Source organism: Suricata suricatta, chromosome 13, assembly GCF_006229205.1.
Source record: "Suricata suricatta isolate VVHF042 chromosome 13, meerkat_22Aug2017_6uvM2_HiC, whole genome shotgun sequence".
Taxonomy (NCBI): domain Eukaryota; kingdom Metazoa; phylum Chordata; class Mammalia; order Carnivora; family Herpestidae; genus Suricata; species Suricata suricatta.
In genome coordinates, this window is record NC_043712.1 from 34,839,566 (window position 1) to 34,866,475 (window position 26,910).

The window sequence follows — 26,910 nt, forward strand, 5'->3', positions numbered from 1 at the left end:
TAATGCATAAAAGTCCTAATTTGAATCAATTTTCAACTTGCAAATACATAAAAAGTAAAAGATGAAATTCAGAGTAGGAGAAACAAAGAATACACAGTATTAGTAAATAATATTAATTAGGAATGTTAAATCTCTACTGAACAAGAATTAGACATTTTCTACCATATTCATTCCACTGCAGAAATATTTGATTTGCCAAAAATATCAAAATACCCCCCAAAGGATTAAAATAAACAAATAAACAAATAAAATAAATGTAGAGAACACTGAAGATTATATGTTGACACATTCATCTTATAGTGGCGAAACAATCTATTAATAATCAAGCATACTGATTCCATGGATGCCATATAAATGTGAACTTGAAAGAGTAGCAAGTGAAGGCAAACAGTGTGGAAACTTAGGTCCAGACAGGTTTTTTAAAAAAGCGAAGTTTAGAGTTAAGTCAGTAAATGAGGAACATCATAATAAAGTTCAATTTCAGTAAGGCATTAACAGTCGGTTTATTGTTGTGATTAAGATCAAACCTTGGTTAAGTGTACCTAATACAAACCAAAACCCAATTCTCAAAACACTTATTCTATTCAGGTTTTTGTCAACTTGGATTAGAGATATTTAGGAAACATGCAAAGTGGCACAAACGGTACACCAAGGAAAAATAATCATAGAATGTTCTAGAGGAAAAATAAATAATAAGAAAAGGCTAATTCTACCAGAAGTTAAAGAAATGGTATTATAAAGATACAGCAACTAAAACAATTATGTATCAGACAAAAATAGACAAAAAGATAAATGGAATTTAAAAAAAGCCCCAAAAATAAGTAAATGTAGAAATTCAATATATAGTAAAACTATCCTTTCAAATCAACAGGAAAGTGATGGATTATTGAGTAAATAGTCCTAGGACAACCAATTACTTATTTTTAAATAAATAAGTAGTTATTTCAAAATAAAAGATCCCAGAAACTATCACAGATCAGACAGGACTAAGAAGATATGATAATGAAATATAATACGATATCCTGAAAGAATCCAAGAACAGGAAGAGGACATAGAGGAAAATAGCGAAACAGGAATAACGTAAACAGTGTAGGTAATAGTCATGTACAGTCCTGGTTCCTTAGCTGTAACAAAGCACCTCGGTAATGTCAGATGTTAGTAACAGGAAAAACTGGGTGAGGAACATACGGAAACTCTGTTCAAACGCTCTAATTATTAAAGACATGAATAAGACAGCAGATGTCATAAATTTTAAAAAATCAGATCCCATTTTCAGAAGCCATTTTCACCCATTCAATTGACCAAAATCTGGAAGTTCTATAAATACCCAAAATTTTCTTAAATAATAATGTTAAAGACACTATGAGGAAACACTTACTCTCATCCAATGCTGGTGGGAGTACAATGTGGCGAAGAAAATGCTGGAGCACAATCTGACAGTATCTGTTCATTTTTAAAATGTCATATTCTAAGATCCTGCGATTCTCCTACTCAGTACATATGTCCAAGAAGATATGCACAGGGATACTCACTGAGCATCACTTATCTTAGAGAAGAAATTAGAAAATAACCTAAAATGTTCAACAAGAAAATGGCTAAACTATTTGTAAAAATGAGTTAATATTACATGTATAATGGCACATACAATGTTGAGTAAAGATCTAGAATAATACCAGTATGATAAAATTTATGTTAAGAAAAAATATAAAGGACTACAAATACAAATAAAAGATCTGGAAGAAGCAAAGTGATCATTGTAATTACCTATGTGAGAGGCCAAGAGAACTTCAGTAATCTGTAATGTTTCAATTCTTTATTCGGAGAATGTTTTCATGCACTACTTGTGTAATTAAAAATTAATTTTTAAAAATGATTACACAAACTTAGAATAAAGGAAATGTCACAATAAATACTATGCAGCCATTAAACAATGAAACCTACACATGCTAAGTACCAATATGAAATAATCTTCAATGTAAAGTATTACATTTAAAATGGAGGAAGGGACAAGTCTCTATATGCTGTGTAGATTATATAATCCCAAAAGATATATACAGATATATAAAGATTTATATAAGTGCAGATGTTTCTATAAACGTATAAAAGAAATGTCTAAATAGTTGTGTCTGTGGAAGAAAACAGAATGCTAGGTGAGCAGGAAATTTTGGGATTTAATTATATACTTCTTAGTACTGTTTTAGCATTTTACCATATATACTTTGTTTTTCATTATAAAAACAATAAAGTAAATGTCAGTTTCTTGATAAACTACATGCCTGAGCATTTCTGGCCAATATTCTAGGAAAAGAGCAGACTGGCTCTGGGTAGGATCATTCTGCTACAGATCACTAACACTAAGCCAGGAGTCAGCAAACTTTTTCTGAAAAGGGACAGATGGTAAGTGGTTCTGGTTTTGTGGGCCACACAGTCTCCATCACAACTACTCAACCCCACCACTGTTGGACAAAAGCAGCCACAGATGACATATAAACAGACAGGTATGGCTATGTTCCAATAAAAACTTTATTTAAACATACAGGTAGTGGGCCAGATTTGGCTTGTAGGTCATATTTTGCCAGCCTCTACTCTGTATCACCTGGCCAGGAAGATTGACTGAAGTTTCAACCAACCCTTCCTGGCCTTTAGCCCCCTAGAAAGGAGTAAGCTAAGCTGCAACACAGATTCCCAGCTATTCATATATCTGTAAGAATTTTGCATCATGCTACTTACTTCAGTCAGGGTTCGTAGGAAAAATTTCCTGATAGATCAACCAGTATTTTCCAATAGGATAAGATAACAATATATCCTTCCCTCAACCCTTGGTCCACCTACCTCTTCTGTTTAACTTGCCCCAAATGGCTGGATATTACTTGGAAGAGCTGAATGCATGCCCTCCTGCCAAGTAGTGTCCTTACATGTAGATTATATCATTTTAACATTGTAAATCAAAGATTACAGCCTGCATAATCATCACTATAAAGAAGAGATATAATTATACTAAAATCAAAGTTCATAGTTTGTAAATCCACACAGTGCCTCATTTTGTTTCACTAGGCGTATATCTACAGAGCATACAGAAATAAGACTTTGCAAAGCCAGACATCTTTATTGAGACTTTGTACGGCCAGGGTGAGAATTCAAAACTTTTCCTGGATAAAATTATTGTAGTGACCCTTCCTGGTATAATGTCTTACTGAAATTCCCAAACAGTCATTATCAAGAAGTCAAGTGTCCTTAGAAGACTCCATGTCCACAAAAGAATGTCAATCCTAGCCCCAGTTATACTGACAGTCTTTTGCCCTTAGCATAGCCATAACTTTAGGAAACTTCCAGGGACAGTAATCCCTAACTTACTGACATTCAATAACCTGGCCGGATTACACTGAGAGCCTACCTAAAGAATATATAGGAATAGGATGCCTGGGCAGCTCAGTCAATGCAGTGTTCAACTCTTGATTTCAGCTCAGGTCATGATCTCATGCTTTGTGAGTTCAAGCTCTGCATCAGGTTCTGTGTGGACAGTGCAGAACCTGCTTAGGATTCTCTGCCTCTCCCCATCTCCCAGTCTCTCTCTCTCTCTCTCTCTCTCAAACTTAAAAAAAAATATATATATAGGGGCACCTGGGTGGCTCAGCAGGTTGAGTGTCTGACTTAGGCCCAGGTCATGATCTCACGGTTTGTGAGTTCGAGCTCCATGTTGGGCTCTGTGTTGACAGCTCAGAGCCTGCAGACTGCTTCAGATTCAGTGACTCCCCCTCTCTCTGCCCCTTCCTGATCATGCTCTGTTCTCTCTCTCTCTCAATGATAAATAAACGTTAAAAAAAAATTTTCTGCACCCCAGAAAGAATGTAAGAAGACACACTAGGTAAGGAGGTCAATCCCAACAAGAGGATACAACAATTGAACTATCTATGCATCTAACGCAGAAGCACCTAAATATATAAAGCAAATACTAACAGACATGAAGGGATAAATGGACAGAAATACAATAGTAGTGGATTTTAATATCCCATATCTCATCAATGGGTAAATCATCCAAACAGAAATTCAATAAGGAAACTATAAGATTTGAACAACAGAAAATTGTTATTAGGTACATTTGAACATACCTAACATATATAGAACATTCTATCCAATAACAGCAGAATACACATCTGTCTCAAATGCACATGAATCATAATGAAATATCACCTCATACCTGTCAAAATGGCTATTATCTGAAAGGCAAGAAATTACAAGTTTTGGTAAGGATGTAGAGAAAAGTGCAGTGTTGGTGGGAACGTAAACTGGTGGACCACCACAGTAAACAATAGGGAGGCTCCTTAAAACATGAAAAACAGAACTACTACATGACCCAATAATTCCCCTTCTGGGTGTCTATCCAAAGAAAACCAAAACACTAATTAGGAAAGATATATGTATCCCTATGTTCACTGCAGCATTATTTGCAATAGCAGGGATATGGAAACAACCCAATGTCCATTAACAGATGAATAAAGAATGGGTGTGTGTGCGCACACACGTGCACATGCAGTGGAATACTACTCAGCGATAAAGAAAGCATGAAATCTGGCCATTTGTGACAGCACTGACCTTGAGGTTATTACATTAAGTGAAATACGTCAGAGAAAGACACTGCATGATTTCACTTAAATGTGTAATCTGAAAAACAAAACAAACCCCCAATTCATTGATACAGTGAACAGATGGGATGGTTGCCTGAGCAGAGAGGGGCTTGGGGCGGGGGGGGGGGGGGGGGGGAGTACAAAATGGGTACAAACTTCCAGTTTTAAAATAAGTCATGTAATGTACATGTAATAAGTACTTGCAATGTACAAAATGGGCAATATGGTCAATAATATTGTATTAACTTTGTATGTCATGGATAAGACCTAGAACTATTGATGTGATCATTTTGCAATGTATACAAAGGTCAAATCATTATGTTGTACACCTGAAACTAATCATACTGTATATCAATTATAATTCAACAAAAATAACTAAATAAATGATGGTATGGGAAAAAGTCAAGACAAAATACTAGTTGTAAGCAATACAAACAAAAATAAGTTATTTTACATAAGAAAAAGATACAAGGGGCGCCTGCGTGGCTCAGGTGGTTGGGCGTCTGACTTCGGCTCAGGTCATGATCTCAGTTTGTGAGTTCCAGCGCCACGTCAGGCTCTGTGCTGACAGCCGGGAGCCTGGAGCCTGCCTACCTCCTTCTCTCTCTGCCTCTCCCCTGCTTGCACTCTGTCTCTCTCTGTCCCTCGCTCTCAAAAATAAAACATGAAAAAAAAATTTTTAAATACAAGAAAACATGGGCATTTTTAAGAATAATCTGAATAGAAAAGCCTTTCCAAATATGACAAAGATTGGCAAATGTGACTAAATAAAAATTTAAAATTCCAGCACAGCAAAAACAACAACAAAACAACTTAGACAAAAAGATTGAAGAAAAAAAAGGTACATTTGGGGCACCTGGGCCTGGGTGGCTCAGTCGATTAAGCATCGACTCTTGGTTTCAGCTCAGGTCATGATCTCACAGCTGTGAGACTGAGCCCAGTGTTGGGCTCTATGCTGACAGCACAGAGCCTACTTGGTACTCCCTCTCTCTCTGCCTCACCCCTACTTGTGCATGTGCTCACTCTCCCTCTCTCTCAAAATAAAAAAACAAAAAAAAAAGGTACACTTTATTGATGTAGATAGAAACATGCATTTTCATGCTATTGCTGAAAATGATAGATCTTTATCAGGAAGCAATTTGGAAATATCTGTCAAAATTACTAATTCAGGTACCCTTTAGCCCAGAAACTCTTCAAGGAATTTTCTTACAGATCTATTCACAATGTACAAAAATGACTACTTGGAAATGACTTAAATGTTCATTAACCTAGGACCACTTAAAAAAAAATAAGGTACATGTATATACCTCAATTCTATTCTGGGCTGTTCCCACTGTGAAGGGAAGAAAACAGGATGCAGAGCAGTGTTTGTGGTATGCTCCCATCTGTATAAAAAACCTGGAAAAGGAATAGCATAGAGAGAGAAAATACAAAATTCCTTATACATGTGTAATCTGAAAAAAGTACATAAAAATATGATACTTGGCTGCAGGTAAGTAATTTTATACCAGAAATTAGATAAATTGGGCACATTTTTTTTGTGTGTCCAAAACTGACCTCCTGACTGTCTCTGCGTTACCAAGAGTCTTCCTCATCTCTGCTCATGGTAGCGCCAACTTTCTAATCGCGCAGGCTACTCCCCCATCCTGCCCATCAGCAAATTACGTTAGCTCTACCTTCAAAAGACTATGGACTAGTCTAAACATGTATCATGATGGTAGTGATGGTTACATGAATCTAGATACGTGTTACAATTTGTAGACCTGTATGTATACACAAAAAGTAAATTTTAGTCTGTTAATTCAAAAATAATTTTTGGTTGTGCCTGGGTAGCTCAGTGCTTGATTTTGGCTCAGGTCATATCTCACAGTCGTGGGACAGAGTCCCCTGTTGGGCTCTGTGCTGAGCATGGAGCCTGTTAAAAAATATTTTTAATTTAAAATTTAATTTAAAGAATTTTTACTATAAGAGAAACCCTGAATCCAACCACTTCTCACCACCTCAATGGCCACCATCTCTTATCTGTAGGATATTACTACAATACCCTAACTGGTTTCCCCAGTTCCCTTTTGCTCCCTACAGTAGCCAGTACGATCCTGTTAAAACCTAAACCAGGGGCACCTGGGTGGCTCAGTCAGTTGAGCGTCCAGCTTTAGCTCAGGTCATGATCTCACAGTTCATGGGTTCGAGCCCCATGTCAGGCTCTGCTGACAGCTAGCTCAGAGCCAGGAGCCTGCTTCAGATTCTGTGTCTCCCTCTCTCTCTGACCCTCCCCTGCTCACGCTGTCTCTCTCTCTCTCTCTCTCTCTCTCTCTCTCTCTCTCTCTCTTAAAAAGAAATAAAACATTAAAAAATTTTTAAATAAAAAAATATTTTAAAAAAAAACGAACCTAAACCAGACAACGTCACCCTTCAGCTCAAAATCCTCCAATGGCTCCCAGTTTCACTTAGAGAAAAAGCCGAAGTCCCTATGACAGCCCACAAAGCCCAAGGACAACTGGATCTCCTATTTCCTGAGACTTCATTTCTCACGACCCTCATTTTCTCAGTCCATCACATCAGCTCTCTTGCTCTCCCAGAATACACTAGGCACTTCTAGCTAGTGGTCTTTGCCGTTTCCTCTGCCTGAAACATTCTCCTCCTTGATATCCACGGATTAACGCTCTCACCTCCTTCACGTCTTGCTCAAACCTCATCTCTGTAAGGTTTATGCTGACCATCTTACTTATATTTAACAAGGCGACTTGCCCCCTTCTTCCTCTATGCCTCCTCAATCTGTTCTGACTGCTCTTTACCCTGAATTTTCTTTCCCAAAGCAAGGATCATCTTTTAACATTACTTATTTAGTATGCTTATTGTCTTTTTCTATATCCCTATCACCAGAATATGAACTCCATAAGGGCAGAGATCTTCCATCTGTTCTACTCACTGATCTATCCCAAGTATCTAGAAAAAAATGCCTTCACAAATTAGGTTTTCAATATTTAACTGTCAAAAGATGAAAGAACACTGAATTAATAAAAAAAAAAAAGAAACAAACTAAGAAAGACACACACACACACGCCTTTCTATTTTTTAAATTTATTTATTTTAATTCAAGCTAGCTAACATACAGTATAGGATTACCTTTCTAAATAAAGAACATTCAAACAGAGACCTGAAGGAAAGGACAGCACAAAGCAACTATATGGGAGAAAACCATTTCAGGTGAAAGAAAGAGCAAGTGCAAATGCCCTGAGGCAGCCACTGGAGAGTTTCTGATCAGACTTACACGCTCTTTCAAAATCTTCCCATAAGAAGACCCTTGTGGAGACGGACTTAAAAGCACGTTCCATAAGACACCCAAAGAACTGAAAGTTCTAATCTTAAACTCTCCCCGCAAAAAACAAAACAGTAAAAAGAAAAAAAAACCCTCAATTAACTTTATGTGGCTAGTAAAACCTTGAAGCCAAAAACAAACAAATAAAACAGTTTAAGAAAAATACAAATTAATCTCTGAACAAATTTTAAGTACTGGACAAAATATTGGCAAACCAAATTTAGACAGATAGGTTAATAATACTAACACTGAGCACCACTCTAAATACTGTCCATGGCTTAACTCATTTAATCCTAAGAACTCTACTGTAAAAACTATCATTCCACCCATTTTACAGAGGAAGAAACTAAGACTCAGAAAGGCAAAGTAATTTGCCAAATTCTGGCCACAGATAGAAAGTAGAGATCCTGGATTTTAATAATACCAATGAGATTCTGATTTCTTACTCTGGGGGCTGGACACAATTTATTTTAAAGCACCCCAAGTGAGGCTAATATGCAGCCAGGGTTGTGAACCACTGTTCTATATCCATTATCTAATATTCCTCCACCCTGAGAGAAATTACATGGACATAGCTAAGGCAGATGTTTTAGTCAAAATTTAAATATGAAACAAGCAGCAGAGGTGAGAAAACATGATTTGTAAGATCCTTTCCAACAGTGAAATTTTATGATTATGTGTCCCCACACTGTCTTTCTAGAATTCTAAAGGTGTAAGATTTCATGCTATACCACCTAACAGATCCAATGCCGGTTCATCTTTGGAGAAATTTGTCTGTCAGTTTATTTCTCTGGCATGGAATTCCCCAAAAAAGAGTGTGGTAAAATATACTAGTAGCTTATAATACTAAAATTATTGTCAGAACAAGAAACATAGCTCTCCTTTACGGAAAAGAGTAGCAAAAAGAGTGAATAATTGAAGAGGTCAACCTAATATTTTTTCTAAAAAAGCGTAACTGGAAAATTTTTGCTGAGCTGCCCAAAGACCAGCTCCTTCCCACTCTACTTCCACTAAAGCCCACTGAGGCTACAAAGCGACCCTAACACTACTCTGTCCTGTACCCTGCAGTTGACACCGTAGGGCGTGGCTCTGTGCAGTCAGAACAGCGGCCACAGTGAGTGAGCTCAGCCGACGCAACAACTGCTACCCTGAGAAGCTTAGGGAAGGCTTCTGGAGAAGGGATGGGAGGAACACAGGCTGTCTTGGCTACCCCGGCCAGCCCCAGGAAGCTGGCCGCCAGCCGCCTGCCCTGTCCATCTCTCCTTCCCAAGGCGGCATCTGCACACACAGCTCCCCAAAGCAGTGGTAATGGCCGGCCTGACCTACTTGCATTTGACTCTGCAGAATCAGAACTCCTTAGCCTTCAAGGAGTTGGAACTACTACAATTCCATCTATAATTTTGGCATAGATTTTAAAGGCTTTTCAGGGGTGGGTAATTTAAAAATTGAAGATTGAACTCAGTGCTTTTAAACTTGTTCTATAAGGCAAGCAATGAGCCAACTGAGATTACCATTTTCAATTCAGTGTACTATGTCCCTAAAATGCGAGTGGATTTAGGTAATCTCCCTACCTAAAGGGTGCCAGAGACCCAGTGGTCCAGCCACATAGAACATCTGACCATCTTCCCCCATGCTTCTCCTATCTTCTGTCTTTGCTCAAACTGTCTACTCTACCAAAATGCTCTCTCCCATATCCCTTTCTGAAGCACTTCTACACCTTATGAAAGGCGTGCTCAAACCTCACTTCTTCTAACGTGTTCTCCCAAACCCCTCACCCGCTCCTGTATTAACTTCATTTATATGTTTATAATATGGCATCCCTGACTTTGCCATACTTTAGAGAGCCTTTTACCTGTCTCCAACAAGAAATCACGCCCTGGTGGACAATGGTCAAACTTCGCAGACTCTTCTTCATGCCTTCCAGTATCTGATACAAAGAAGACCTCCAGGAAATATTGTTCAACAGAACTGAATTCAAGCCATACGCACCGAAGTTGCTCTGCTAGCCTGACCCTGGTTTGCTAGGGACACAAAACAGTGTTCTGCCCTCTCCCTTACATATCTTCTTGTGTTAGCTTGCTTGGAATATTAAATCTTTAAAATGAATTTTACTGTTTCCTTAGTATATATGATTGAGGGTTTTTTAAATTGAATTTAAATCACATAAAATTCACCCTTTTAAAGTACACAATTCAGTGGTTTTTTTAGTACATTCATAAAGTTGTATAATCATTACCACTATATAATTCCAGGATATTCTCATTACTCCCAAAACAAACCCTGAATTCATTAACAGTCACTCCCCGCCTTGCCACTCTATCCTAAACCCCCACAACCACAAATTTTTCTGTCTCTGATATATATGATTTTAACAAAGCCTACAGTACTCTTACTGTGGTTTTGTTATACCGTAAAGCCAAACATTACCTTCAAAAAGAAGCAATTTCTCTTATTTCATTAGAACCCAACGGAAAAATGTGGTTTAAGACAATAACTTACTAAGGCATCATTTCAGGATAAAGTAAAAACTATTACCAGGAAAATCATCTTCCACGTTTGTTTTCCCATTTTTGTTCTTCTAAGCATTTTATTGAAGAAGAAGAATATACATACAGAACAGTATACATATTGAGGGTCCACCTTGATAAGTTTTCAAAAACTGAATACACAAGCATAACCAACACCCAGATCAAGAAAGAGACTCCCCCTTACCCCTCTTCCAGTCACTCCCCTCCTCCAAAGTGTAACCACCATCTTGACTTCTAACAGCATACATTACCTCTCTCAGTTTTTGCCTTATAAATAGAAGCAAACAGTATGCAGTATCGAACTTACAATGAAATTGTTTGTATGCCTTGTGATACTCACTGTAATCTTCTTATACAAAGCCATGACATTGTCATCATCGAACGGTAGAAAGCCACACATAAGCACATATAAGAGTATGCCCATACTCCAAACATCTACCTGAGAGGGAGAAAGAAATAATTTTTTTAATAACTAAAAACATATTACAGAATCTTACAGATTACACTGTTACACTTAACAGAATCTTCACAGAGCTGAAAAAGGGTGCAGAGATCATCCAATTCTAACTGCTCATTCTACAGACCAGGAACTTAAAGCCCAGAAAGGAAGTCTTGTTCAAAGTCACCGGGTCAGTGGCAGGCCACCCAGGTAGGTCTCCCAACTTTCAGTTCGGTGCACTCTCTCCCAGTGTTGGATTCTAATGCTCAACAGAAAGTAATTCCTTGTCGGCTGGGCTATATTGGGTATGATAAGGAAGGAGAGGAGGCCAGGTCTCTGATTCGGAAAGACCGTTCTGTAGTGCTATTGAGGCTTATATAAACATGCATGAAGATGTCAAGACAAGTCTTAAAATTTACTACTGATAATCTGCAAACGTGACTAAGCTGTGCTGTAAAGTCCTCTCTATGTAAAGAAGCCTTAATAAAGTTCAACAATTGACTTCTCAAATATAGAGGCTAGAAATTAGCCTGCCAGCACAAACACCTCTACAAATCTCAAATTCCCAGAAAGGAGCTTAACCTTTGTATAAGATATCCACATGTCCCGTGAGTCCTAAGTACTAACTACTAATTCAAGTGGTATTTGGCCTTAGTCAATAATGAGGCCGCTGTTGACTCACAGCTCTCACTCTCACTTGAGCCTTAGGAAAATTTTAAAAGGTAAAAAGGGCAGCATTTTTTTTTAAGGCAGAAGGGGTGGGAAGAGGAGAGAAACAGTTAAAATAACTCAAGAAGCATCACATCTAAGTAATACCTATCCTAAGTAATCCAAATCTAATGCCTAGTCCTGTCTACCAAATCACATCAAATTATCAATACACCCAACTTTTAGGCAAACACCTCATTCTTTCTTCCAAGTTGCAAGTGGTCAGAAATTAATTATGCCTCAGAAATGTCATATAGCTGATCTATAAATTCAGCCTGGATAGCAAGGCACCCGTGACCAGGGTGTTCAGTTCAAAGCAAAGAGGCTTCAGAGGGAACAGAGGACTAGCATGGCCTCATCAAATGCCATATGAAGAGGTCAGCGAGAGATTATGTTTGAGATTAAACAAAAAGATAAGGTAAGGGGCACCTGGGTGGCTCCATTGGCTAAGCATTCAACTCTTGGTTTCGGCTCAGGTCATGATCTCATGAGCCCACATCGGGGGTGGGGTATGCTGACAGTGTGGAGGCTCCTTGGGATTCTGTCTCCCCCTCTAGCTCTCTGCCCCTCCGTCTTTCTCTTTCTCTCTCTCAAATAAATTAATCAAAAAAATAATAAAACAAAAGCTGTTAAAAATGGTTTTAAAAGTCTATTAAAAAATTATGGGGTGCCTGGCTGGCTCAGTTGGAAGAGCATGTGACTCCTGATCTCAGGGTCGTGGGTTTAAGTATCACATTGGGCATGGAGCCTACCTTAAAAAAATTACCATATAATTTAAAAGAGAGAGAAAGAGAATGTACAGGTGTGCGGTAAAGCCTCCCTCAGTTCAAATCTTGACCAGCAGCTACCAGCTGTGTGACCTTGCAAAGGCACTTAATTTCTGAGCCTCAGTTTCTTCAATTCCTTACCTTCATGAAATGAGTAAAAGTATTCTCTCCAAAGAATTTTTGTGGAGTTTAAATGAAAATTATAAAAAGTATCTAGCACTGGGATGCCTGGGTGGCTCAGTCAGTTAAGTGTCTGACTCTTGATTTCAGCACAAGTCATGATCTCAGTTTGTGGGTTCGAGCCCCATATCAGGCTCTACACTGACAGCACGGAACCTACTTGGGACTCTCTCTCCCTCTCTCCCTGCCCATCTCCTGTGCACACACATGTTCTCTCTCTCTCAAAATAAACTTTTTTAAAAAAATGAAAACAATTCTAATATATGATACAAATGGATGAGTCGAAGATATTATGCCAAGTGAAATAAGCCAGTCACAAAAAGACAAATATTGTAGGACTCCACCATAAAAGGTACCTAGAGTAGTCAAATTCATATAGACAGAAAGTAGACTGGTAGCTGCCAGCAGTGGGAGGAAGGAAGAATAGGATAATTATTTAATGGGTAGAGAGTTGTGTTTTGCAAAATGAAAAGAGCTCTGGAGATTGCACAATATAAAAGTGGCTAACACTATTTTTTTAATGTTTATTTAATTTTGAGAGAGAAAGGGAGACAGAGCACCAGAAGGGGAGGGGCAGAGAGGGAGACACAGATCTGAAGCAGGCTCCAGGCTCTGAGCTGTCAGCACACAGTCCGACACGAGGCTCGAACCCATGAGCAAGGAGATCATGCATGACCTGAGCCAAAGTTGGATGCTTAACCAACTGAGCCAAGCAAGTGCCCCTAAATGTGCCTAACTCTACTGAACTGTATACTTAGAAATGGTTAAGATAGTTAAAAAAAAAATTAAGATGGTAAATTTTATGTTATATGTATTCATACCACAAGTGAACAAGAAGAGGATCTAGCATGGTTCCTGGACTACGATAAATGCTCAGTAAAAGTCTGTTCCTTTTCCTATGATGCACTGAGAAGGCTACAACATCACCTTTGTGGTATTTCTCCCAAAAAGGCATAAGCCAAATCTAAGCATAAGCATCAGACAAATTCAAATTGAGGTACTTTCTATAAAATAAGTGGGTTCATCACAAATGTCAAGGTCAAGTAAGATAAAGGGTAAGGAACTCTTCCAGATTAAAGAAGACCAAAGGACAGGGCACCTGGGGGGCTCAGTCGGTTAAGCAACCAACTTTGGCTCAGGCTGTGACCTCATGGTTTGTGAGTTTGAGCCCTACATCAGGTTCTGTGCTGACAGCTCAGAGCCTGGAGCCCACCTTGTCTGTGTCTCCCTTTCTCTCTGCTCCTCCCCTGCTCATGCTCTGTCTCTTTCTCTCCTTCAAAAATAAACATTCAAAAGAAACAAAATCTTTTTAATTTAAAAAAAAAAAAGAAGAAGAAGAAGAAGAAGAAGAAGAAGACGACGACGACGACGACCAAAATCACAACTAAACGCAATAAATGATCTTGAACTAGATCCTGGACTGGAGGGACAATATAGCTAAGGACATCAGTGGTGCAGTTAACAGCATGTCAGTGTGAATTATGGATTAAATAAGTTGTATCAATATTAAATTCCCGATTTTGGTAACTAAAATGTAGGTATAAGAGAGAAAGCCCTTGCTTTTAAAAAATATATACATAGTATTTTAATGATAAAGGGAAATAATGTCTAAAACTTATTCTTAATTGGTTAAGAAAAGAATATGCATATATACATAGAAAGAGAATGAAAAAGCAAATAGAATGAAAAATGTAAACAACTGTGAATAGGACTAAATGTATACAGAAGTTCCTCATTCTTTTAGAGAAAAAAACTATGTTTCAGCAATTCACCACTGTAAGTGTAATTCTAGTTCTGAGTGTCTTTAAATATTTGTTGTTGGATCTCAGGCTTGTTAGTCTGTGAGGATGATATTTAAAAATGGGGATCAGCCCCTATTAAAGTTCTGGGCATCACTTTGGAGTTAAGTAGGCCGACTCAGAAGAACCCTCAACCTGGTGAGGTGATCCAGATCCAGTCAATCAGCTTAAACTGACCCTCAAAAACATCTCCAGCCCTGCTCCAGCCACACCCTGGAAGCTGGCTGGTCTAGCACGGCAGAAGCCTGAGGAATCACCAGTCCAATAAGATAAACTGTCCTGGCTCTTTGCCATCAGACTGGCAAACGTTGCCCCAGAAAGCTGGGAAAACAGCAAAAGTTCCTGATTATGTTCTGTTGGTATTAATTGCCTCTAATCTGGGCTTGGGATTTCAACACGGCAAAAGGTATGGGGAGCCTATGCCTCTACCGCCAGACTCTAATGGGGGGTCCTCGAGGGGCCGCGAGACCAGCCCACCAATTTGGCTAAGGTTAGTAATGTAGAAAGAACTATGGAGGCGTATTGCACTTATACGCCCAAGGATCCTGACAAATGAGGAAACAAATTGGCTGTCATTCTTACTTTTATAAACCAGGCAGCGCCAGATATTAGAAACCCTAAAAGAGACCCTTACCAAATTAACCATGGAGACTGGCGGAAATTGGGTAAACTCTCCTTCCCTATGCCCTTTACAGGGTAAGAAATTCCCCTTACACCAAGGAGGGCTATGCCAGGCTTTAGGGGAACAATGGTAACTCAGCTGACCCAGGATTGGGTCAGTTACAGGACAGAGGGGGGAATATAAGGACGCAGATCTGAGACAATAGAAGGGCACACATTGCCCAAGGCAGGAGGGACCACCCTTGTAACACCCAATTAGGAAAGGCCAGCTAACACCCTTAACATTTCTAAGGGCAGGCCTAGAAATGGAAGCTATAGGTAATCACTTATTGCTTGAGGCTAGTTACACCCTACGTGAGGATCCTGGGTCCTGGGCCCACTCTGTAATTGGTCAATACTCTAAATGTTGTGATTGGCTCCCACCAAAAGTAACAATGTATGGTTAAAGTTACTGCCAATATTGATAGGCTATAATGATTGGACCCCTGTACCTGTTTCATAATTTCCTGTAACTCCCCCTTCCCGAACCCATAAAGGCCCTACCCCGCCTTTGTTCGGGGCTCTCAGCATGGATCTGCTGCGCTGGTAAAGTCTGTGAGCCCGAGCTTAGGCCCAGCCAGCCTAAACTCGTAATAAAGCCCTTTGCTTTTGCAAAAAAAAAAAAAGAGTTCCTCATGCCATATCTGCAACTGCTCTTTAAGTTTGAGATTGCATCCAAATCAAAAGGCACCAAAAGAAGTCAGTACCCATCTTCTCTTGTTATAAATTACATAAATGGCCATATCTCAAGGTTTCTCCAACATAATACTAGTCCCGAAAGATACAGCACAGAAAGAGCGGACTCTGTAGGCAAATAAAATCAAGACCAGCTGCTGTCGGTGATGCTCCCCTCCAGAGGATCACACTGGACGAGAACATATTAAAGATTTGGAGATGCCCTGATCTAAAAAACATTATTCAATCTAGCATTTCCTGAGTTTTTGATAACTCAACTTTGTTTGCCTTATAATACTAATATTAGCAATATTAGTACTCCAAAAAGCAGAAAGGACTGACCAGCCTGCAGTATCTAATAGTAAGTAAAACAGGCAGCGCCCAGGCCTTTTGAGCCTGGGCCTCCTGCAACGGACTGCTGGCCTCAAATAAACTATGTGGCTACGGACAAAGTGCAAGTCTTCTCAGAGCTAACCAGCACGCATCTCTGAACACTGAGGCTGCAGGCCTGGCCTCGTGCTCTACCGGACTAGATTAACCAGTCTAAACTACGGTACTGCTTTAACACAGAAGTAGCCACAAAAAGGACACCAGAAATATGCCCTTGCTTCATAAGTAGACTATGTGTTGTTAGATTTATTGCAAGCTATTCATTTCATGTGTTACTTTAAAAAAAATTTTTTAATGCTTTTTATTTATTTTTGAGAGAGAGAGAGAGAAAGAGAGACAGTGCGATCAGGTGAGGGTCAGAGAGAGAGAGGGAGACACAGAATCTGAAACAGGCTCCAGGCTCTGAGCTAGCTGTCAGCACAGAGCCCGACACGGGGCTCAGACCCACAAACCGTGAGATCGTGACCTGAACCAAAGCCGGACAATTAACCGACTGAGCCACCCAGGCACCCCTCATGTGTTACTTTAAATCTTACTCTCTGAATAAACTGAACTCTTTGATTAATAAGATTATTTCTTACCTCACTGTAATATCCCCAATGCACAATGTCTGACTCACTCCAGGTCACCAGTAAGTATATATTGATTATATACTGAATTAATCAATGAATAATTACCTCTGACCCCAGGTATGATTTGCCCTGTATTAATTCAGGGGCTGCATAAGCAAGACTCCCACAGCATGTCTGAAGATGGTAATCCTTGTTACCCTGCCAACAAGAAAAAATGAAATACTCATTAATCACGGCCCTGATGAAATTAAAACTTGATAAACATTCTTTTGGCACAAGCAAAGAAAAACTAGATGAAGAATTATCTCAAAGAACGAGCGACTCTGTGCAGCCAACCCAATACCCTGCTATATGCATGTGAGCATGTGTAGTTCACTCTTCTCTGGATTTCCAATTCCACTACTGGTCTGAACAAAACCTTCTTCCCCTTAGCTCAATCAAGTCAGGTTCACACTTTCCTAGACATCCAGTCACATAATAATCAGCTTAGCATACAGCCAAGCACCCATGTCTTCTCACCCCCAAGAACTCACAGAAAAAGAACTATTTCTTTCGTGGATCCTATCTCCAATATCAAATCTTTACAAATACAGAAAGTTTCTGTTTCCTTAGAGGAAGAGAGGAAGCTGCTGTACTGAACAGTGCCTTAGGAGTCTGTTTTCTAGACCCAGTCATACACACACACACACACACACACACACACACACACACACACACCTGAGCTTCCAGATCCATGAAAATGAGCAATCTGCCCGACATCCTCTGCTCTCGCACAGAAACATCAAGACATAAAGAACATGATAGACTACCCAACATTTGTGTAGTCCTACAACTGGCAAACGACTTGTGAAACTGTGAAAATTCATTTACAACGGCAACAACGTGCCCAGAAGTGAACTTCTCAGCAGAAAGGGGAGGCAATGCTCTCCCAGCCAAGGCTGCTTTTTCAGATGGTGTCTGTGTGGGTTGGATCTGTGGCAGCCATAAATAAAAGCTAATGGAGTCTGTCACAAACCTTCTCCACTGCCTCCTGTGGAGAACATGACTTAAACCAGTTTATCTGCTCAAAGTATGTTTTACCTTTATATGCCTGCCGATCAAAAACATGCCATAGAGCATTTGGCTCCCAGACACAAGGCTCTACTGACAATCTCTGAAGAGCCAAGGGAACGAGAGGAAAATCAGAAAGAATCAGACATTCAGCCGAAGGGGCAAAATCTGCTTCCCTCTGCATTTAGCTAATTCTGATTGGGGCAGGAAATAATCATGGGACTACAAAGGGCTAAGACAGGTCTGCAATTTCAACATTCTTAATGAGTGTAGACAGCTCATTTTAGGGACTGTGAGTACCATCATTAGAGAACTCAGGAGGAAGCCTCCAACAGGCAGCCACATAGGAGCCCTGCAGACAGCACAGCTGGAAAGTTCAAAGTCACCTCAAAGAGAAGGTTCGCTGGAGAACACCAGTACTTAACTGTGGAGTGCAAATTAAGGAAATACATAACCGTATACACTTAAAAGTGCACACGGACTTTTTCCTTCCTCTTTTATAAGGAAAGAGGATTGCCTCTCAAAATGTAATTATTAGTTATCTAACCATTAGGATAAAAAAAATAGATCTGCACTAAATTCCCAAAACTCCTATCTAAATGAACAAAAGCTTCCTCTAGTGGCCACATACTCAAATTGAAAACACATGATCAATTCAGAATTCATGCTGTAATTACCTCATGTCACCTCAGCACTGCAAATTCTCTCACAGCACATCCATGGCGGCTTCAGCGAAGGCCAACCCTGGACCAAGAACAGTGGTGCTCAATTTTGGCCACCTATTTAAATCATCTAGAGAACTTCTAAAGGGGATGAAATTTAACATTCTTCTCAACGGATGCAACCACACTCAATAAAGGCTAAGTGGAAGTCACTGCAATATAACATCCTAACAGGTACATTTACAAAGGAAATAAATACATTTTTACTTCTGCACTTACCTTGGGCTGTGCACAGAGACCGAAGTCAATCAGTTTTAATTTATGATATTCATCAAACAACAAATTTTCCTGGGGAAACAAAGATATTTTCATAACTGTATATTGACTTCCTTATACCACATCCTACCTCTAGCCATTTCTAAAAACAATTTCTAAATGCACAAGATTTTTTTTTCACATATTAGCCACTTATTTCCAGAGTATGTCCCATAGTAAGTTTTTAAAAATAGAAAGTAAACTTGAGTATCCTGTGGGACTGTATTCAAGGACTGACAACTTTTGGGGGGAAAAAATACTTTACATACCATACAATGTATATATTCAAAACAAAAGCAAACGTTATAAAAAAGTATAAACAAGACACAAAAAGATACAAACGCAGTACATTTTGGTTGGAATTTCAGAGGGTTTTTTTTTTTTTTTCCTCTCTTCCCCTTTACCTCAAAGGTTATAAATACTCTGAAGCAGCATATATTGCTGCACTTTTGAGTTTTGGTTGTACAGTTAACGAACTTGAGAGTCTGGATAACTGGGGATCATCTTTTTGGACTTCTCATTCTACTGTTTCTTCTTTGATGAATAAAAGTTTTCCTAGAGTTTGGCCAAGAAGGTCACAGACACGTTGAGCTTTGCACCACACACTGGCAGTAAGACAGGCCTGCCATCTTAGACACTCAACAGATGCTGGCGGATGATGGGCCTGGAGCTGGCTGGTGACAACAGAGCTATCTCACTCTTCACTGACAAAGTTACAAATACTTTACAGTTTTCCAAATTCACTAAATGTAGCACAGACCTCAGCTTCCAGGAAATAAGCATTCTCTACTCTTCTAAAACCCTTCGTCACAGTCACATTTTCTGCCTGTAGACCCTGCTGCTGGAGGCTCTCTGTGATGTCGTCCAGGCAGAAGGAAAACCAATAGATAAGATTTAAGATCGTTTATGCTAAGCAGCCTGGGAACAACAGAATGAAAATCACTAAAAAAGAATGAAATGACAGGAAGTAAGGAAAGGGAAAGAGGAGGAACATCGCTAACTATCCCGCTGCCCCTCGAGACACTTCAACATAAAGCATCCCTCCGTGGTGCTGAGGCTCAGCTACAAGCGAACACAAAGCGTGCCAAACCAGAAGAACGAGCTCCAATCAAAGGGCTGGGTGTAAACAGAGGGAAAAGGAAAGCAATGTTGCCATATTTTGTCAACCAATTCTAGATGCCTGATGCTAATACCAAGTAACATAAAGTCCATGTTCACCACCATCCATGTTAGTCACAGTCCACAGACTTAAGAGTATTCACATTTTTATTCCGTCCTTGAAAAATTAGAGTCTGTTCATTCCATTGAAGTATTCCTTTCTGAGGCATAATGGAATTAAAATTAAAGGAAGATGAGGAAAAGAGTACTGAAGGGAAAATACTCAATGATAGCATTCTCAAAGAAAACACTCAAAACTCTTCTTTCCTAGAGATAAAATCCTGAAGTTTATATTTCCCAACCAATGACAAAGACATTCATAATGTCACCCACAATGAACAAATATATAGTATACTGACAATAAGGTGCATCCAAAAAAGCCTACCAGAAATCAAAAGAAAAAAAAGTGATACATTATGAGCGGAACAAAAAAAGAAGCAAAGCCAAGACAGACTCTAAAGAACCTGTGGAACACTAGTAAAAACTGGCACGTGACGGTGAACTCAGGTGAGCATCTGTGACAGTCACTTACCGGTTTGAGGTCCCTGTGAGCATAACCCTGGCTGTGCACGTACGCAACTGCGGATACTATCTGACGGAAGACCACTCGGGTCTCCTCCTCGGACAGGCGATCCTGGGAAATTATGTAGTCAAACAGCTCTCCTCCGGGGCAATACTTCAAGAACAACAGAGGCACACAGACATGATTACTACTGACAAAAATCACTTCAGAGGAATTCAAACAAAAAATTATACTTAACTCAGAGATATCTTTAATTCAACGTATAGGCAAGGGAACCAAGTGAGATATAGTCAAAAATACACTCTCACAATCAAAAGGTCAACAATTACTTCAGGACACAGAACAAAGGCTCTTGGTCTCAGTTTTATGACCGGTAAGTAGAAGTAGAATCAACGAACACTGTGATCTTTTATGTCTATTTTATTTTTGATAGAGAGAGAGCATGCGCACATGCATGCAGGGGAGGGGCAGAGAGAAGAAGATCCCAAGCAGCCTTTGCACAGGCAGCAGAGAGCCCAATATGGGGCTCAAACCCCCAACTTAACCAACTGAGCCACCCAGGTGCCTCTGACACTATGATTTTTAAGTTCATTCAGGGTTTTGTATTTTTATAGCAAAGTACTAAAACCCATTCTCATCTTAATGCACTCACATTCAGTGTAGTTCCCTAAAACAAAAACAAAACAAAAAAAAACCCAACAGCATAATTTTTAAAATATTCTTTAAAGATTTTATTTTTAAGTAATCTACCCAGTGTAGGGCTCAAACTCACAACCCCAAGGTTAAGAGTCACATACTCTATCACCTGAGCCAGCCAGGTGCCCCCCACCCCCACCCCCACCCCCACCCCAGCAGCAATTAGTGCTTTTCCATCCTGAAGACCAGAGATTTTTAGTCTGTACCAGAAGGAGCCCAGCTCTACACAGGAGAATAGGTACCAAAATATGAAGTTCTTAGCTTTCCATCCCTTCTTTTTCTGTAAACTAGGGTTTCCCTTCAAGATTCCATTTCACCTTAGCAGTTATCAATTAAAATCACAGATATCTATAGCTTTTGATCTCATACTTTCATGTTTAGAAAATGTTCCTACAGATTAACATCAAAAACAACACACTTTACGGTTGCCCGGGTGGCTCAGTCAGCTGAATGTCAGACTCATGATTTCAGCTCAGGTCATGATCCCAGAGTCATGGGATCAAGTCCTGCGTCAGGCTCCATTCTGCACGTGGAACCTACCTGGGATTCTCTCTTTGTGTGTGTCTCTGTCTGTCTGTCTGTCTGTCTCTCTCTCTCCCTCTGCCCCTCTCCCCAGCTCCTGCCCTCTCTTCTAAAAAAATAAATCTTAAAAAAAGTATACATTTTCAAGATTATCCACTGTAGCAGTACTGTTTTATAACAACAAAGCCTGAAACAACCCAAATATGCTCACACTATTTAAATGTAAATTTTACTATAAAATGGAATTCTATGCAGCCAGTAAAAAAAAAATGGAGGCTCTTTACAAACCAATAGGAAACAATTTCCACTGTTAAGTGAAAAAGATATAAAAGAATATACATTGATACAGTGACTTCCAAAAAGCACTATGCTGAACAAAAAAAACCAAACACAGAAGAGTACAGATTGTGTGATTCTATTTATATCAAGTTCTATAACAGCTAATACTAGCCTGTGGTGACAAAAATCAAATCACTGGTCACTGAGAAGTACAGTGGGCAGATGGGCTTACAGAGATTAACTTCAAAGGGTCAGGAGAAAAAACTGGTATAATTCGATACGTTTTATTCCTAGGATGGGGTGGGAAGTACACAGGTATCTACCTTTTTCAAAATGTATGGCTAATGTGTGCATTTTAGCATATAAAAATTGTATCTCAATTTTTAAATGCTAACCAATAAGTTTTATATAAACAGCCTACTTTACATACACAAATAAAGAAATGCAAAATGAAGTAAAACAAAAACATTAAAAAGCTCTACAAATATACATAGATGGACTCCAAGATAAAATATTAAGTGCAAAAGAAAAAAAAAACCAAGGCACAGAATATTACAGTTTGCAACCATTTATGTGACAGCAACTAATAAGCCACCTATATATGTATATATGTTTACATATATATGAAAACACAGATATATGTATTCACACACACATAAAATATATGTAGGAATTTGTAAGTACAATTGACTTTTGAACAACACATGAGTTAGGGGGTTAGGGGTACTGACCATCCTCATATTCAAAAATCTGCATGTAACTTTTTTTTATTTTAATTCCAGTATAGTTAACATATGTGTTATATTAGTTTCAGGTGTATAATGGTTCAACAATTCCATACATTACTCAGTGCCCAACAGGATAGAGTACTCTGGATCCCTTTCACCTATTTCACTTATCCCCTCCACCCACCCGCCTCCCTATGGTAACCATCAGTTTGTTCTCTATAGTTAAGAATGTTTTTTTGAGGGGCACCTGGGTGGCTCAGTTGGTTAAAGTGTCTGACTCTTGATTTCTGCCCAGGCCATGATCTCACAATTTGTAAATTCAAGCCCCTCATCAGGCTCCATGCTGATAATGCAGAGCCTGCTTCAGATTCTGTATCTCCCTCTCTCTCTGCCCCTCCCCCGCTCGCTCTCTGCCTCTCTCTCTCAAAATAAAATGAAGACATAAAAAAAATTTTTTAGGGGCGCCTGGGTGGCTCAGTCGGTTAAGCATCCAGCTTCAGTGCAGAGCATGATCTCACGGTTCGTGGGTTCAAGCCCCGCGTTGGGTTCTGTGCTGATGGCTAGCTCAGAGCCTGAAGCCTGTCTTCCGATTCTGTGACTCCCTCTCTCTCTGACCTTCCCCTGCTCGCACTATCTCTCTGTGTCTCTCAAAAATAAATAAAAAACATTAAAATAAAAAAAATTTTAATTTTTTTAAAATAAAAAGTGATTTTGGTTTGTCTCTGTTCGTTTCTTAAATTCCACATGAGTGAAATCATATGGTATTTGTCTTTCTCTGACTTATTTCACTTATACTCTCTAGATCCATCCAGGTTGCAGCAAATGACAAGATTTCATTCTTTTTTATGGCAGAATAATGTTCCATAGTGTGTGTGGGCATGCGCCTGTGTGTATGTGTGTGTACATACACATACCACATCTTCTTTATCCATTCATCTATCGATGGACACTTGGGCTGCTTCCATAATTTGGCTACTGTAAATAATGCTGCAAACATAGGGGTGCATATGTCTTTTCAAATTAGTGTTTTCACATTCTTAGCGTAATGAGCCAGTAGTGGAATTACTGGGTCATACGGTGGTTCTATTTTTAATTTTTTGATATATGCACATAACTTTTGACTCCCCAAAATTTAACTATTAAAAGCCTACTGTTGACAGGAAGCCTTACCAATAACATAAACAGTTAACACATATTTTATATGTTATGTGTATTATACACTGTATTCTTACAATAAAGTAAGCTGGAGAAAAAGAAACTCATAAGGAAGACAAAATATATTTACAGTACTGTCCTGAAAAAGCGTCTGTGTACAAGTGGACCCATGCAGTTCAAACCCATGTTGTTGCAGGGTCAACTGTACATGGAAAATCTGTAAGAAACACAAGAAAATGACAGAGTCAGAGGAAAGGGAACTGGAGGACTAGGATAAGAGAAGGAGAGAACGCGACTTTTGTATAATCTCTTGTACCTTTTAAGTTTTGTCCTAGGTTAGAGGTTTTTTGTTGGTTTTGGTTTTTTAAGTGTTTCATTTGGACAAAGGGATTAGTTTAAAATAAAGGCTTTAAAAGCACCACTGTGGACCATGTGAGCAGATCTACAGTGTAATAAAGAGAAAATGGGTTTAGGTCTAAAACTTTCAATATTATGAATTTTTAAATGTGCTTTTCAATGTGCTGTGAAAGTCATGTGCAGTTACAAAGTATTTGGCTGAGACTAAAGCAGGGCACCTGGGTGCCTCAGTCAGTGCAGCTTCGAACTCAACTTCAGCTCAGGTCATGATCTCATGGTTCGTGAGATCAAGGCCTATGTCAGGCTCTATACTAAAAGCGTGGAGCCTGCTTGGGATTCTCTCTCTCCTCCTCTCTCTCTCTGCCCCTCCCCACCTTCAAAATAAATTTAAAAACTTAAAAAAAAAAAATTTAGAGCCCTGGCTGAGACTAAAGCAAATGGAACAAAAGATGCATGATACACTAAAGACTTTACATTTCAGGTAGAAAGGGCGGTTACAACTTGAGAGAGTCTGATTCCTATAACACATGTATTGAAGGCTACCCATAGCCCACAAAAAGATATGTGTAAGTCCTAACATCTGCTACCAATGAACACGGCCTTCCTGCAGATGTGATCAAGTCCACTTGAAGTCACACTGGATCAGGGTGGAACCTAATCCAATGGCTGTGTTGTTACATGAAGAGGGAAATGTGGACAAAGACACAGACACACAGATAAGAAAATGCCATTTAGAGACCGAGGTGAGTACATCTACAAGCTTAGGAACACCGGAGATTGTCCGTAACCATCAGAAACTAGGAAAGAAGCACAAAACAGACTCTCCAGTAGAAACCAACTTTGCCACACCTTGATTTCAGACTGCTAGCTTCCAGAGCTGTGAGACACTAAATTTCTGTTGTTTTAAACTACCAAGAGTTTGCGGTACTTTGTTATGCCAGCCCTAGACTAATAGGCCATATAAAACTGAAATGGATCCTTCCCTTTATGAACAAATTCTAACATATTCTATTCACTAATCCAACCCCATTAGGAGTGTATTAGAAAGTATGCATTTACAATGACTCTCCAACTTATCATATACGTCTGCCTAATCTAAATTGTTATAGAGAGATTTCAAACAGGTAAGGCGCCTAACATTTACTTAATCTTTCAGAAGGTGAAACACACCTTTCCCTTAACTATTGATAAAGTGAATAGAAATGGTCTGAATATCTATTTCCCCCCAAAACTGCTATATTGAAATCCTAACCCCAAAAGATGATGGTACTAAGAGGTGGATCCTCTACTAGAACACCACGGTGGAGCCCTCATAAATGGAATTAGTTCTCTTATAAATGAGGTTCCAGAGAGATCCCTTGGTCCCTCTACCATTTAGGACACAGCAGGAAGGTGCCAGCTAAGAATCAGGAAGAAGGCCCTCACCTGACCATACCAGCCCCTTGATTTTGGAATTCCCAGCCTCCAGAACTATGAGAAATAAATTTCTCTTGTTCATAAGCTACCCAGTGTGTATTTGTTATAGCAGCCCAAATGGACTAAGACAGAAACCAAATACCTTTTGGTCTCCAGACCATACTACTAACCTCAAGTACCAGGAATATTTTGTTGGCTGTCTCGAGCACATGATAGAGTTGACATATGTGCTGATGTCTCAGGTTCTTCAAGGCCTCGATCTCCGTTTTGACCCGGGGCAAATCACTCTGTGAAAAAACACATTACATGAGCAATAAACCTATTTTGGAAGTCTTCCAAATATCAATAGCAAAAGCTTTAATACTGAGTAGCAAAAGCAATCAAGAGACAAACTATTCAATAGCACAGAAATATATAACAAAAGTTATCTGTGTTTACATAAAACAAGGCTTGAGGGTTTTATAGAAGATAGGCTTGATGTGGGTCAATAGTACAATGTCCAGAAAAATCAAAACAATCTCAGACTCCTTTAGGTTAGCATTCCAGAGGGGCACCCAGGTGGCTCAGTTGGTGAAGCGTCAAACTTCGGGTCAGGTCATGATCTCACAGTTTGCGGAGTCAAGCCCCACATCGGGCTCTGTGCTGACAGTTCACAGAATACATAGGATTCTGTGTCTCCCTATCTCTCTGCTTCTCTACTCACACACACACTCTGTCTCTCTCTTTCTCTCTCTCAAAAATTAATAAAATTTAATAAATATATATATAAATAAAGCATTTGTAGTGTTCACATGAAGAAGACATACTGAAGTTTAAATTGCTTAAAGGAATTAAATTAACTAGATTTGTAATCAATGTTTTAAATGCTCAAGAAAAATGGTTTTTAATGCCTTTTTATTAGTTTAATAAATACAATAATGAACAATGAAAAACAAAACTACTGAAGGAAAGGCACGTGGGTGGCTAAATCAGTTAAGCTTCTAACTCTTTGATCTTGGCTCAGGTCATGATCTCACAGTTTGTGAAATGGAGCCCCGAGTCAGGTTCCGTGCCGGCAAGCATGGGATTACTTGGGATCCTCTCTCTTCTCTGTTACCCCCCTGGCTTGTGCATAACCACTCTCTCAAAATAAATGAATAAATAAACTTTAAAAAAAAAAAGTGAAGGAAAGCCTGAATTGTCAGTTGACAGATTAGAAACAATTTCTGATTAGATCACTATATTTTGGCATAAAATTTCGAAGTAGTTCAAAGAATTGAGTGACTGGTGTAACAGAACTCACATTCTCTCTGACTTATTTATGCATGTTAATGAGCACTCATATCCTTCATAATGAAAAATTAAGAAAAAATAAAAATAAATAAGGTAACAACCGATGTTAAATTCT

The 26,910-nt window shown here is 39.2% G+C and overlaps 1 protein-coding gene and 1 pseudogene across 2 annotated transcripts in view; both read right to left on the reverse strand.

Annotated features, from left to right (window-relative positions):
* MELK (maternal embryonic leucine zipper kinase) overlaps nt 1-26,910 on the reverse strand; it is a 92,300-nt gene that overhangs the window by 55,212 nt on the left and 10,178 nt on the right. For both annotated transcript variants that reach the window (XM_029920313.1, XM_029920312.1), the window contains 5 exons: nt 25,694-25,810; nt 20,380-20,523; nt 18,654-18,722; nt 16,768-16,860; nt 10,813-10,911 (listed from right to left, as the gene is read on the reverse strand). In XM_029920313.1, coding sequence (XP_029776173.1) covers nt 10,813-10,911; nt 16,768-16,860; nt 18,654-18,722; nt 20,380-20,523; nt 25,694-25,810 — 522 coding nt within the window. The remainder of the gene's footprint in view (nt 1-10,812; nt 10,912-16,767; nt 16,861-18,653; nt 18,723-20,379; nt 20,524-25,693; nt 25,811-26,910) is intronic.
* On the reverse strand, nt 18,916-19,563 carry LOC115276848 (annotated as a pseudogene).